This window comes from Prionailurus viverrinus, chromosome C2 (genome assembly GCF_022837055.1).
Source record: "Prionailurus viverrinus isolate Anna chromosome C2, UM_Priviv_1.0, whole genome shotgun sequence".
Taxonomy (NCBI): Eukaryota; Metazoa; Chordata; class Mammalia; order Carnivora; family Felidae; genus Prionailurus; species Prionailurus viverrinus.
Genome location: NC_062569.1, coordinates 75,683,655 through 75,697,780, shown reverse-complemented (window position 1 = coordinate 75,697,780; position 14,126 = coordinate 75,683,655). Strand labels below are relative to the sequence as shown.

The 14,126-nt window shown below is 34.6% G+C and overlaps 1 protein-coding gene and 1 pseudogene across 6 annotated transcripts in view; both read right to left on the bottom strand.

The window, feature by feature from the left end:
- KLHL24 (kelch like family member 24) overlaps positions 1-14,126 on the bottom strand; it is a 43,888-nt gene that overhangs the window by 13,700 nt on the left and 16,062 nt on the right. For all 6 annotated transcript variants that reach the window (XM_047875347.1, XM_047875345.1, XM_047875351.1 and 3 more), the window contains 3 exons: positions 12,544-13,524; positions 2,666-2,850; positions 1,355-1,473 (listed from right to left, as the gene is read on the bottom strand). In XM_047875347.1, the coding sequence (XP_047731303.1) occupies positions 1,355-1,473; positions 2,666-2,850; positions 12,544-13,463 (1,224 nt within the window). In that variant the 5' untranslated portion in view covers positions 13,464-13,524. The remainder of the gene's footprint in view (positions 1-1,354; positions 1,474-2,665; positions 2,851-12,543; positions 13,525-14,126) is intronic.
- On the bottom strand, positions 5,649-5,814 carry LOC125175914 (uncharacterized; annotated as a pseudogene).

Here is a 14,126-nt window from a genome sequence, read left to right as displayed (position 1 = left end):
ACCCAAAAAACCCGTGTAAGCAAGTATGCTGCTTTTGCTCAGATTGCTTGTTAATTTGAGGTAGCTTTGGAGGAGCTGATAGAGGTGGAGGTAGTGAAAAGCTAAAGAGCCCTTGGTATACTGCTGTATTTTTATCTGTTCTATGTAATGGTTTTTATGTTAGATTTAACTTTGAAAAGAGGGTGTAGGCTCAGTCGGTTCAGTGTCCTAACTTTGGCTCAGGTCACGATCTCACAGTTTGTGAATTCAAGCCCCACATTGGGCTCGCTGCTGTTAGTGTGGAGCCCACTTTGGATCATTTGTCCCCCTCTCTGTACTTCCCCGACTTGCACTCTCAAAAATAAATAAAAGCCTCTGTGCTGACAGCTCAGAGCCAGGAGCCTGTTTCAGATTCTGTGTCTCCATCTCTCTCTGACCCTCCCCTGTTCATGCTCTGTCTCTGTCTCAAAAATAAATAAACGTAAAAATAAATAAATAAATAAATAAATAAATAAATAAATAAATAAATAAATAAATAACGTTAAAAAAAAAAAAGAGGATGTAGCTGGTTTAAAAAAGTTTGGAAACCACTAGTCTATAAGTGTTTCTCAAGTTCCTAAGGACAAAGAAGATAAATTATATACTTTTACTTTTTTTAATGCTTATTTATTTTTGAGAGAGACAGAGAAAGGGAGAGACAGCGTGTGAACGGGGGAAGGGCAGAGAGCGAAGGAGACACAGACTCTGAAGCAGGTTCCAGGCTGTCAGCACAGAGCCCAACACAGGGCTTGAATTCTCAAACTGCTTCAAGATCATGACCTAAACTGAAGTCAGATGCTTAACTGACTGAGCCACCCAGGCGCCCCCAAATTATATATTTTTAAATATGTATTAGCTACAGTCAATAATCAGTTTTCTTTAAAATATGTTGCTGAATTTATCTTAACACTTACTTTAAACTTTTGTCCTTAACTTGTGTAAAGAAAAAAGATAAAATAACATCACTCTAGATAAATGTATCTCCTACTGACTGCCAGTCAGCAAAGGAAAATGATTGCTTGGATTAGACATTGGCCTGTTTTTGTACTTGATGTAACTCCTTTATTTTCCAATGCTTCTTAGGCATTCAGACTCCAATGGAGCATAAAAAGAGAAATGTGCTTCACTGCCACAAATTCCAAATTGGGAAAACAAAATATCCATTCAAAAGTACAGTGTCAAATTGTTTATATCTGCAGTTTATCTACTGAGGTTGGAAATGGAAGGAAATAAAATTTGAATCCAAAATACCCAAAGAGTGAGTAAAATGAAAGATTCAGCTGTGGTATTTATCTTGGAAATGTACCAGCAATAGTAATAAAAAGTGGTTTCTTACTTTACCAAGGAGGACAGCCATTTTGTGACGCCATCTGCCTTTATTTAGAGAAGCAACTCTGATCCAAATATTTAACTGTGAGTTATAAATCCACACATCACGACCATTGATTCTTCCACCTTTAAATGCAAAACAATGTACACACAATAATATATATATCACTAAGGGATTTATGCTCAAGGCATAGATAATTAAAACACAGGATTTATTCAGTCTAAGAATTTGTGAATTCAGTTCAATAAATGAAAGACCCTCTTAAAGTTTAATGGAAATAGATCCACAAAGCAGATTTAAACTTGGCTGATTATCTTGAAAAATAATAATTATAGGCCCCAAATAATAAAATGCAGAATATGAATTTTACAAATGTATGAGACTATTAATTTGAATCAGACATCAGAAGTACCCAGAGTTATTTAAAAAAAGTTTTTTTTAAATCATCCATTTTTTCAAAAGTATACTATTGTACAAAATAAAGTATGTATTGTTACATTGTTCAACAGGTAGTAATATAGTAATCTGCAAAGCTGGTAAAATTATTAACCATGAACAGACTTAGGACCATTGATACAGTAGTTATACTTTGTATACGTCTGTCATTTTACGGTCTCTGATTTTAGATGTAACATCACATAAACGAAGTTAAGAATTTTGGGGCACCAGGGTGGCTCAGTTGGTTGAGCTTTTGACTTCAGCACGTGATCACGAGATCAGGTCACGATCTCACAGTTTGTGAGTTTGAGCCCAGTATCTGGCCCTGCTATGACAGCTCAGAGCCTGGAGCCTACTTTGGATTCTGTGCATCCCTCTCTTTCTGCCCCTCCCCCGCTTGCACTCTGTCTCTCAAAAACAGACGTTAAAAAGAAATTAAAAAAAAAAAAAGTTAAGAATTTTAAGGAAAATCATGTTTCATAAACTTTGGGAGAATTTCAGAAAAGCTGGGTGTATTGGAGATGCTTAGTTATATGGGTATTTTTCACTTTGCATACTTTACTGTGTTCCTTAAAACAAAGTTAACGGGTAAAAGTTAAGAAAAATTATACTATATTCTATATGCATTTGATAACATTTAAAATATGATGATTACGGGCATTTTTCTAGTGGATCTCTTATAAATCATTCTAGATCATCTTGAGCTCGTTTTTAAGCGCAAAAAGTCACTCTTGGTTTTATTTGTTGTATAAACTGATCTGCCTAAAGTGAGCATATTCACTTTCACTGTTTGTTTGGTTTTTTTTTTGAGACAGTACTATTGTTTAAAACAGCCAAGCTATGTTCAAATTAAAAGTTGCTACAGTAATAATTCTTTACCTGAAACAAGAATGTCATTCCTTAGAGCACAGACCGCATACTCTGATTTGGTAAATTCTGGAAGCTTAGCCAAAGACTTCCATTCTCCTGTCACAGGATCATAACACTCAGTGTATGGAAGATTAAATCCTCCAACCCGTTCACAGCCTCCAACGACAACAATCACCTCAGAATAGCCAGTTGACCTAAAATAATTATTATAGGAATGTTTAAATAATAAAATACATGCAAGATCATTGGAAACTCTAAAGACATACCATTATCATTAAGAAAGCAGAACACGATTATAAAGTAAACAGTTTATTCTCTGAGCATGTGCCAAATAATACAGGCTGCCAATGACTTACTTTGAGAACATTTATAAGGGATTTAGTGACATCATTTTCCACAGAAAATTTCTATGGGTACTTTTTTCTATGAGTTTTGCCTCAAAAATTGTAAAGCAGTCTAAAGATCCTACCTAACTCAACTGGAATCCTGGTATTAATAAGGACGATTTTCAAATGCAGTTTTGCAGCAATTCAGATGTGTATAATCACACCAAGGTAAGATAATGCAGACAAATGGTGCTTTTTCATCAGACTGCTAGTTCTAAAAAAACGAATTCATAGTATAAGTACCCTTTAAAGGAGTATGTGTACTTATTCAGAAATTATTTTTTATAATAATCTTTTAAAGTTAAGTAATTAAAGTAATCCAAAGCAAAACACTGAGCAGTCACCAAAAGAGTTTATAACAAAGAATGTTAATGGAAAAAAGCAAGACAAAAATGATACAGAAGGTCTCATCAATACTATGTAAAAAATGTATCTGGAAAGAATATACCAAAGTGCTAATGATAGTTATCTCTGGATAGTGTGGCTTCCTTCTATCAACACAAATTTTCAAGATGATAATGAGCACGGAGAATTTTTAAAGTGGAAAAAAAAATATTTAGAGCACTAAGAGAATCCTAAGGTTTATGTTAGTCACAGGATTCTTTTGTTTTGTAGTTTAAATTTAAGTTAGATACAGGAAAAACTAAAAACTTATCTAAGTTTTTTGTTGTTGTTGTTGTTGTTCATAAGGATCAATAGATAGTTTGGAATTTGAAAGTTATTTGGCTTTTATATTTTTTCACAAATATAACTGAAATGAAAAATGCACCTACATTTTATGGTTGTTATAATTTTAAGTCTCATGAAGCAAAATGCTAACAATCCCTCTTCTATTAACTTAAATATGGAGGGAAGATAGACCACATCAGAACACTGATTTGTAGTTTTAGTCATTACACTAAAGTTACACAATTACACTAGAAAAAACCAAAATTAAGCAATACTGGTATGTTCCTCTAACAGAAATACTCTATTCTAGCTACATTTACTTAGCTTTTCCAGCTAATAATCATTCTCCTGTTCCATGCCAGCCATATTTTTCCATTATAAAATCAGAAAAATATATTGTAGAAAAGAATCTTGTTCATAGATGGAATAAAAATTACTTTTAGGGACACAGCAAATCATATAACCCTAATCTAGTACATAGTAAAATATTATTGGAAAGATGGAAATATTATTAATACTATTTTCCAAATAATTCCAAAATGAGACTATTAAAGTATTCCAAAATGAATAATTCCAACACAAAACTATTAAAAGTAAAGAGAATAACACCAGATACGTAGTATAACTATTAACTTCTCTTTCTTTCCATAAAAGTATCATTTCCCAAAATTACACTTAAAATACCTCTAAAACAAATCCATGTGATATTCCTCAAAGCCTTATTTATTGATTGATCAAAACAAAAGTTGCTAAATACTGTCATTGGGGTCTAACCACTCCCAATTATTTTAATGTAAAATCAATACAACTATTATTATATTATAGAATTGTGCTTTACACTTTTCCTATAACATTTTATTTGTTTTATAGTTTCTCTTTGCTTAACCTTGCTTGCCTTTTTCAAGACTTCTTAGCCTAATAAACATATATTGTATGTTTTTGTACCTTGGGACAAGAGAAAATAGCACAAAAAGCTAATGGCCAAAACAATTAGTCCCACTAAAAAAAAAAACAAAAACACAAAAAAACAATTAGTCCCACTAAATAAAGGATCATTTCAGGTGTACTGGAATGTGTTTTTATTTGAAAGGATCAATAAACTAGTAATTTTGCCTGTATGGAAGGTCTTATTTGCAACCAAATGGCTTTTAACTTAGAGACAGGTCTAGTGTTCTCATTATAGAGACTGTTAACCCAATAAAAGTTATTTTTATTTCTTGAGCTTGGAAAACTTTTATCTATGGTAGGGAGATGATAGCCTTAATGGAAATAAGTTACTCCAGCTGATGATGGCAACTAGAACAAAAAGGCATTCAAGATGATACTATAGGATGAATAAAAGTCTGGATATCCAATTCAATCTATGTATGTATTTTTGAGAGACAGTGTGTGCGAGCAGGGGAGGGGCAGGGGGAGAAGGAAGGAGAGGGAGAGGGGGAGAGAGGGGGAGAGAGAGGGAGGGAGGGAGGGGGGAGAGAGAGAGAGAGAGAGAGAGAGAAAGAGAGGCAGAGAGAGAGAGACAGAGAGAGAGAGAGAATGAATCCCAAGCAGGCTCCACGCCCAGCACAGAGCCCAACTCTGGGCTTGATATCATGACCTGAGTTGAGACCAAGAGGAGGACGCTCAACTGACTTAGCCACCCAGGCACCCCTCAATCTAATTTTTAGAGTGAATGTTACTTTATTTTATTAATATTTAATTAATTATTGTTATACATTTTATTAATGCTTTAAAATGAAAATTCTGATTTTTCTGTGATAAAATAACAAATATTTGCTGTTCCTGGGGATGTATGACAACCAAATTATCCTTTTAAAAAATTTACTATGGTAATTACTGTTAAAAAAATTGTCACCCTCTCTTATGAATTTAAGATCAAATTAGAAGATTACATTCTTTGATTTATGTGAAAGATAAAATAATTATAAATCCATAGGATATTCTCAACCTGATGAACAAAATGTGTAATAATTATCAGGTTCAGTTAAGAATCTTAAAAAGCAAAATACAGGACTTGTCGGCTAAAATAACAAACGTACTTATTATTAATGCTAAATATGCCAGATACTACACTTGATCTTAGCCAAAAGGCCAAGAAGCAATATTGCCAAATATGCCAGAGATAGGTGAACTGCCAAACTAACTCTCATCAACAAAAAAGGGATCAATGGGAATGGTTAATGGTTAATGGGAAGAATAGCTGAACATATTTAAAAAGCACAACAGGAAAGGCAGTGTCTCCATATAGCAGGACATTGGAAGGGAGAAGGGAAAGATATTAGTAATATAATCTATTCATCATTCCAAGATTCAAAAATATCTGAAAACTGCTCCACCAAACAAAATAATTAACTAAAATAGAGATATGAGACTACATGGTTCTTTAGTCCATAAGGTATGACACTTACTAAACTCAATGTATTAATATATCTTAAAAAAACCCTACATATCAAAAGAGGGGTTTGGTCAGTTATAGAAGCAACAAGTAAATGAATGAAAAAGTATAATAATCACAGAGGCAAACATTTCCTGTGCTCATTCAAGTTATTTCTAAGGGAAAAAGAATCTTAGGTTAGCTAACTTGAACATTACTGGTTCTTTGGTAAGAATATTTTTGTGGTTGTGGAGACTTGCTCAAGCTATACTAGCTGAGAGGATTCTGATTCTAAAGATCTACTAACTCCCTTTGTTTGGATTCCATGCTTGCCCAAACAGCCTTTGAAAACCTTCCCACTTAGTGACCTGTCCATAGTAAGAGAATACTCTAAACAGACTGACTTAAAGATCTATATGTGCTGATATAGAATAATCTCCAAGATACTTATAAGTGATAAAAACAAGGTGCAGAGTGGAGTGTATAAAAAAAATAGGCAGGTATGTGTGCATATATTCACATGCCCACTTCTATATGCAAAGTATATTTCTAAAGAATTCAAAAAACTGGCAACAGGTATCTTTTGGGGAGAATTGATATATCAAGGGTCAGGTAGAGGGAGACTTACATGTATACTTTTATGTAAAAATGTTTGAGTTAAAAATAAAGAAACTAACATGGAGAAAAATGGTAAACTATGCATACTATGGTATAACAGATTATTATTCTTAAGAGGGACTGGAAAAAATTGAAAACACTGAATTTTAAAATACTCTTTCTTTTTTCTGTGAGAGAGAGAGAGAGAGAGCGAGCACAAGTGGGGGAGAGAGGCAGAGAGTGAGAAAGAGAGATAAACTCCATGCTCAGCATGGAGCCTGATGCAGGGCTCGATCCCACTACCCTGGGATCATGACCTGAACCAAAATCAAGAGTTGGATGCCCAACCGACTGAGCCACCCAGATGTCCCGAAAATACAATTTCTTAAAAACAAACAAACAAAAAAAAATTAAAAGATTTATGTATTTATTTTGAGAGAGACAGAGATAGTGAGAGTGGGGGAGGGGCAGAGAGAGAGGAAGAGAGAGAGAATCCCAAACAGACTCCACGCTCAGCACAGAGCTGGATGTGGGGCCAATCTCATGACTGTGAGACCATGACCTGTGCCAAAATCAAGAGTTGGCTGCTTAACCGACTGAGCTACCCAGGCACCACTACCCCCTGCCCAAAATCTTAATCATATCTTTGTCTACTCATTGGTTTCCAACAGGAACTTGAACCTTGTCTTCCTTATGCACATAATTTTCATTATATAGTAACTGATTATTAGGCAAGATAGACAATTATTAGAAAAATACTTAAAACTAATTCCAAACTCAAAATGATAAGTTATTAAATCTTAGCTATCCCTATTCTTCAATGGAATGTGACAAAGAGCATCAAATTTTTCCATAGACATGAACAAACTATGCTTAAAATAAACCACATTAAGCATTTCTGTATCTCAAACAATATTTCCTATTCTGTAAAAGTATAGCACAAATTTGTAATGTATTTTTATTATTCATAAAACAAGTAAAAACTTTTATTGTGTATTTTTGTGTCAAATACGAGCGTATACACTTTTCATATGGTATTTCCAATCCTCACAATATTACAAAGTGGCATTAGGCTTATTTTAGAGAAGAGGAAACTGATAGAGAAGTGAAAATGCTTTGCCTAAAGTCATGGAACTAACTATTTGTACAGAGCCAGATCCTAGACTAAGCCTGATTCTGAAGCCAGTATTCTAAACACATAATGATGCTTGCACTTGTTTATTAAAAAACAGCATTATGTATTAGTACAGAGATTTGAAGTTACATAATATATATTAATAAAAAGACAACTATTCCTAAGCTTTATTCCTATGATTGGTCTCTATTGTTTTTTCTACCAGGGCTTTACAACTGGTAGTACAGATTATCAGAATTTACATGCTCTTAGATTGGCCCATACTTTCTTTCTAAGTAACCCTATCATACTGTTTTCAATATAATGTATGTTGGGGTTTTCTCTCTCATTTGAGAGACACGTGGGTATATATAGGTAGAATATCCAGTATGGATTGAGCTCCAGAGAATACTTGGCACAGGATAAGCATTGAAGAAATACTGGCTGATGTGAGGACTATAACCTAACTGTACAGTGGTAGGAACAGACTGTCATCACCCTAATCCAGAGTTAACTTTTGCATCACTAAAGGTGGGATGACCAGATATACTATGTCTCTTAATGTAATGCCATACAATACATACACATTACCTAGGATGAATTCTAGCCAAAAATATTTAACTTGTCTCCATCAAGCTGGAGCTTGTAGAGCTAACTTCCAGTTTCCAGTAAACATAGCTAAATTCAACTAAGTAACACCATAAGGAAGCAACTGATACAGAAGGTGCAATATTCTCCTGGGCAACTTGCCCATCAACAAGTTAAAATTATGAAAAAGAAACTGTTCTAGAATAAAAGACTTGGTGGAAATAACTACATGCAATGAGTGGTCTTTGACTGGATCAAGGTTCATTATGGAACAGTTTAGGGATTGGGGAAATATGGATATGGACTGGGTATTAGTTAATATGAAAGAATTATTATTGGGGCACCTGGGTGGCTCAGTCAGTTAAGCGTCTGACTTTGGCTCAGGTCATGATCTCACGGTTCATGGGTTGAAGCTCCATGTCAGATCTGTGCTGACAGCTCAGAGCCTGGAGATTCTGCTCCACATTCTGTGTCTCCCTTTCTCTCTGCCCCTCCCCATCGTGCTGTTGCGCGCGCTCTCTCTCTCTCGAAATATAAATAAACATTAAAAAAATTAACAAAACATTTCAGCTCATGACCTGAGCTGAAGTTAGACGCTCACTGACTGAGCCACCATGGTACGCCTATGTTATTGTTTTAAAGATGCATCCTGAAGTAAAAATAAACAAACAAATAATTTTTTAAAAATTGGCTGAATGAATGGATGAATAAAAGAAAGAGGGGCGCCTGGGTGGCGCAGTCGGTTGAGCGTCCGACTTCAGCCAGGTCACGATCTCGCAGTCCGTGAGTTTGAGCCCCGCGTCAGGCTCTGGGCTGATGGCTCAGAGCCTGGAGCCTGTTTCAGATTCTGTGTCTCCCTCTCTCTCTGCCCCTCCCCCATTCATGCTCTGTCTCTCTCTGTCCCAAAAATAAATAAAAAAAAAGTTGAAAAAAAAATTAAAAAAAAAAAAAGAAAGAGAGAAGTCTGGGCTGGAGATATAGGTTTGATAGCCAATAGCATATATGGTAATTAAAATGAAGAGAATAGATGAGATAACCTGGGAAGATGTAATATAAGGCAAGACAGACAGGTGTGAACCAAGGGGATGATCAACATTTCAAAGATAAGACATAGAACCATCAAATTGGAAAAGAGCAACTGGAGAAGAAGACCATAAGGAAAATAGTGTTTCAGAAGCTTGTGGAGGAGAGAGCATCAAGAAAAAGTAAAACAATTGATAATGTCAAATCCTAGTGAGAGATCAAGGTGAATAAAGACTGCAAAGAAGCTAACAAATAACAAATAGAAGGTCAGTAATGACCTGATTGAGAGGAGTTTCAGTAGAGGGACTGGAGCAGAAGTCAGAGGAGTGAACTGTATTTGAAGTGGAGACATCACTCCTCTTCCAAAGAAGTTTGGAGTTTCTCAGAAAGATGAGAACCTGTACAAACAATACACATTGTTCAGATAATGAAATTCCTAGTGATTGGTACTAATATGCAGTAACAGATAAGTGAAAGAATATAAAGAACAGGAGGTGATGGTAGAGTTGTAAAATAAAGCATTTCTCTTTATATTCCTCATGTAATGACTACATAAAATAAATATCTTCTATTACATTTACAATATTCTGTAAATTCAATGTAACTACAGTTTGTTTTTTCCTACTTTTCCCTTAAATAAAGATGACATTACAACCTTATACAGATTATTTCACTGTATGAAATGGATTGATTCCCTTAAAAATTGGATGTAAAATACATTTTTACAAATCAAATAATTAAGTGAATTGGAAAATTATCTATTTACATTCTAAGCTTAATTATCCTTAGGCTGCAATCTGATTTCATTTATGTCATATTTTTATAATGTTAATAATAAAATAACTTGGTTTGATTTTACAACGTATATTCCTTGGTCCCTAATTCTAATCTTATGCGTATATAGGAGATATGCAGGAAAGGTATTATTAACCCTATGTGACCCAAAACCATTCTCTCTGCTATAAGGGCATTCTGTTTAGAAAAATACACAATTTTGGGGTACGTGGGTGGCTCAGTTGGTTGAGCATCTAACTCTTGATTTCAGTTCAGGTCATGATACCAGGGTTGTGGGATCAAGCCCCATGTAGGGCTCCATGCTGAGTGTGGAATCTCCTTGAGATTCTCTCTCTCTCTCCCTCTGCTCCTCTCCTCCGTGCACTCTCTCTCTCTCTCTCTCTAAAAGAAAGCACACGATTTTCCCCTTGGAGGGATACTGTGTATCTGGAAAAGTTCTAGAACAGCCCCAAAGCTGTTCAGTGTTTTTTTTTTTTTTTTTTTTTTTAATGTTTATTGATTTATTTTGGGAGAGAGAGTGAGCACAAGCAGGAGAGGGCAGAGAGAGAGGGAGAGAAAGAATCCCAAGCAGGTTCTGCACTGTTAGTTCAGAGCCTGACGTGAGGATTGATCCCATGAACCGTAAGATCATGACCTGAGCCAAAATCAAGAGTTGGTGCTTAACTGGCTGAGCCACCCAGGCATCCCCAGTGTTCTTAATTAATACATTGAAGAACCTTGGTCTTTTACATTTTTAAGCTCAGCCCAAGTTTCATAACAGTCCTTAAATAAAATAACAGCTTAAAAAAATCAGTATATTATATAAAAAAATTGCACGTTCTTGTCCTTTGTTAAAAAACTGAGTAAAATATTTTATATTTCTTTCTTATAAAGCAATTACTTTCCATGAAACTCAGTTGACTTTGAAGAAAAAAAGTGCACTCTAATACAAAGAAATATTACATTATTTTTTTGTAGTTTTAATTACCCAATACTGTATCCAAAAAAGTCCAGACTGGGAGTTTTCTTAAAGTGGGTCAGACCTATACTATACTACATAAGTAATAATAGCTAATAATTTTTAAGTACTTCTGCACACCACTTCTGATGATGAGTACCTTAAGAGTTATTGCACTTAATAGTTAACTAAGCACTATTTAAATCATCATTCTCATTTTACATATGAGGAAAGAGTTTAAATCTTACTATATCCAAACTAGTGTAGATTTTAAAGACATGCTATCTCCTAATATGCTGAATTTTAATCACATATAAAACAATAATAATCAAAATCAAGTCTAAAAATTTGATTTAAGAGCTATGCTGTAGTAAATTTATAGGAAAAGTGGAGACGCTATGTGAAAATAAAAATAAACACCAGTTTCACAACAATGTGAATATATGTAACACCACTGAGTAGTACACTTAAAAATTGTTAAGAAGGTAAACTTATGTTATATGCTTTTTTTACCACAATTTAAAAAAATTAGCTTTGTTAGAAAGATATTAGAAATATTTTTTACTGTAATATTTCTCACAATAGCTGTTTCTTGCTTATTCACAGTTTGGCACATTTAGTATTATTCCTTCAATTATTAAAGCATGGATATTATTTTTCTATAGTTTATGAATTGAAATCTATATGTGCTTTATAAATACACATTATCAGATGATACAAATATAATACTGAATTGAATTCCCACCTCCAAACATAAATTTCTAAATTCTCTCTGATGATACAATTTTTATATTCAGAAAAAAATTTTTAAATTGAGATTGACATTAAATATAGTAACCATGGCAATAAGAAGAGATCTGAAACATGGGTTTTACATCTAAGAATCCACTCAATATATAGCAGCTTATTTACTTCACATTTATATTTCAAGTTGTCTGTTTGGAAAAAAGGGAGTCTGTAAATTGGCCGATTGTTTTTTATATGTAGAGGCAATCCAAGACAGTCTACCAAAGTCTTTAGTCGACTTTATATCCAAAGGCCCTCTGGAAAGAAAAGTGAAATGATCTGGGACCCTATAAATGTTAAGAGAAATAAGTAGAAATATATTGAGATGTGCAGAGTTGTAAAGACCCTTTGCCATACCCTTTCATAGCTCAGAACAATAACAAAAAAATGTTACTGTTGAATCTAGCCTTCACTGGCAGAGACATTTTATTTTATTTTTTTGGGGGGGGGGCATTTTAATGATTTACATAATCCATAACAAATCTTAAATCATATAAGCTACATGTAGACAATACATAAAATGACTAACTGAGATTTCACTCAGGAGGTTTAAAAATAATAAACAAATAAAAACTTGTGTTGATTATGTTGTAGTTCATTTACAAACAGTTTTCTCACCTGCGTGGCCTAGTCCTTGGGGACATCATTTCATTCCCAAGTATGTGGTACCGTCTTGCTTCATGCAACAACTGATAACACTCAGGAGAATTCTGGATCAATTGGTCCACCTCAACTGTTTGGACAAAGTAGTTGGGATGCAACAGAGGGAGTCTCACATGTGTCAGGAGCTCATGTAACAGTGGTCTTCTCAGATCAACAGCACGATAGACCCAACGCATGACGGCTTCAAAAACCATCTCCTCTTTACCAATAACAAGTTCATCACTACAAATATAATCAATAAGTTCATCTTTATCAAGCTCAAGAAATTCTTCATGCTGGGACACATCCTCAAAAGTCTGTAATGCAAAATTCTTGCATTTTGTGAAGAGTGTTTTGAGGGAATGCGTATCAGCAAAGCGCTGGATTCCTAAGCAGTTACAAGGATCAAGTTGCTCCTCTAAGAACTTGGCACATGCATCACGGAGAACACTAATCTGAAAGAGGCTTGATGTTTCAAAGAGATATTGTACATTCTCTGTAGTGATCTTTACTTTTCCAGTATAAACATACTGCAAAAAACATTCCATGGCTTCAGCTAAAATACCATTAATCTCAACCAACATTTCTCTGCTTTCTCTGTGGTCGTTACAAAACATAGCTCTGAAATAGCTACTGCAGGCTGAGAGAACAGCTCTATGGCAAGGAAATTCTTTGCCTTCCACACAAATGATAACATCTGTGAATAAGCGGCTATCTCGGAATTCATTGAATATCTGGAGTATGTTTTCAGCATGGGATGATCCTGAAGAGAAGTCAAAAAACTCACGGCCTGTCAGAGATTTAGGGTCCATTTCAAAAACTTTACGTTTAGTAGCTGGGGAATCACGCACCCCAAGATCCTCTCTGTTTAGTCTTCGTCCCAATATTAGTACCATTGTTACATCAGTTGACTATATAATTGTTGAGAAATGACTGTTAAGTATCTTCTTTATATGGCTACAAGTAAAAAAAAAAATGAAAACATTTCAATATATAAACAGCACTCTACATAGTTTCATTTTGATGTAAACACTACGACAAAATCACATAATGTATCTTATACAGGACATAGAATACGATCTCATTTTAATAAAAATTGCTAAATAAAAATTTGCATTATGGGTATAATTTGCAATAGTATTCCTTAGGCCCATCCCCTCTAAAAGTATTATGCAGTTTGTGAATTACTAATAACCTCTGTCTCCCCTATTACACAGATGGGTTCCATCTACTTACTGTAGAGTTAAGAAGGAATGCTGCAAGACAAAGAATTTGACTACATTCAGAATCCTAATATAAATGTTTTATTATCTTAATATATAGTATTGCTAGAGGGGAATTCAGCTTTATCTACCAATGGCCTTTAAGAATATGTATACTGGGGCATCCGGCTGGCTAAGATGGTAGGGCATGCAACTGTGGATCTCAGGGTTGTAAGTTCAAGTACCACATTGGGTGTGGAGATTACTGAAAAGAAAAAAAAAAAGGAAACTGTCTGACCATCAAGTCCCTTTCTAGCAATCTATTCTAAAGAAACAATCAGGAATATGTGGAAAGAT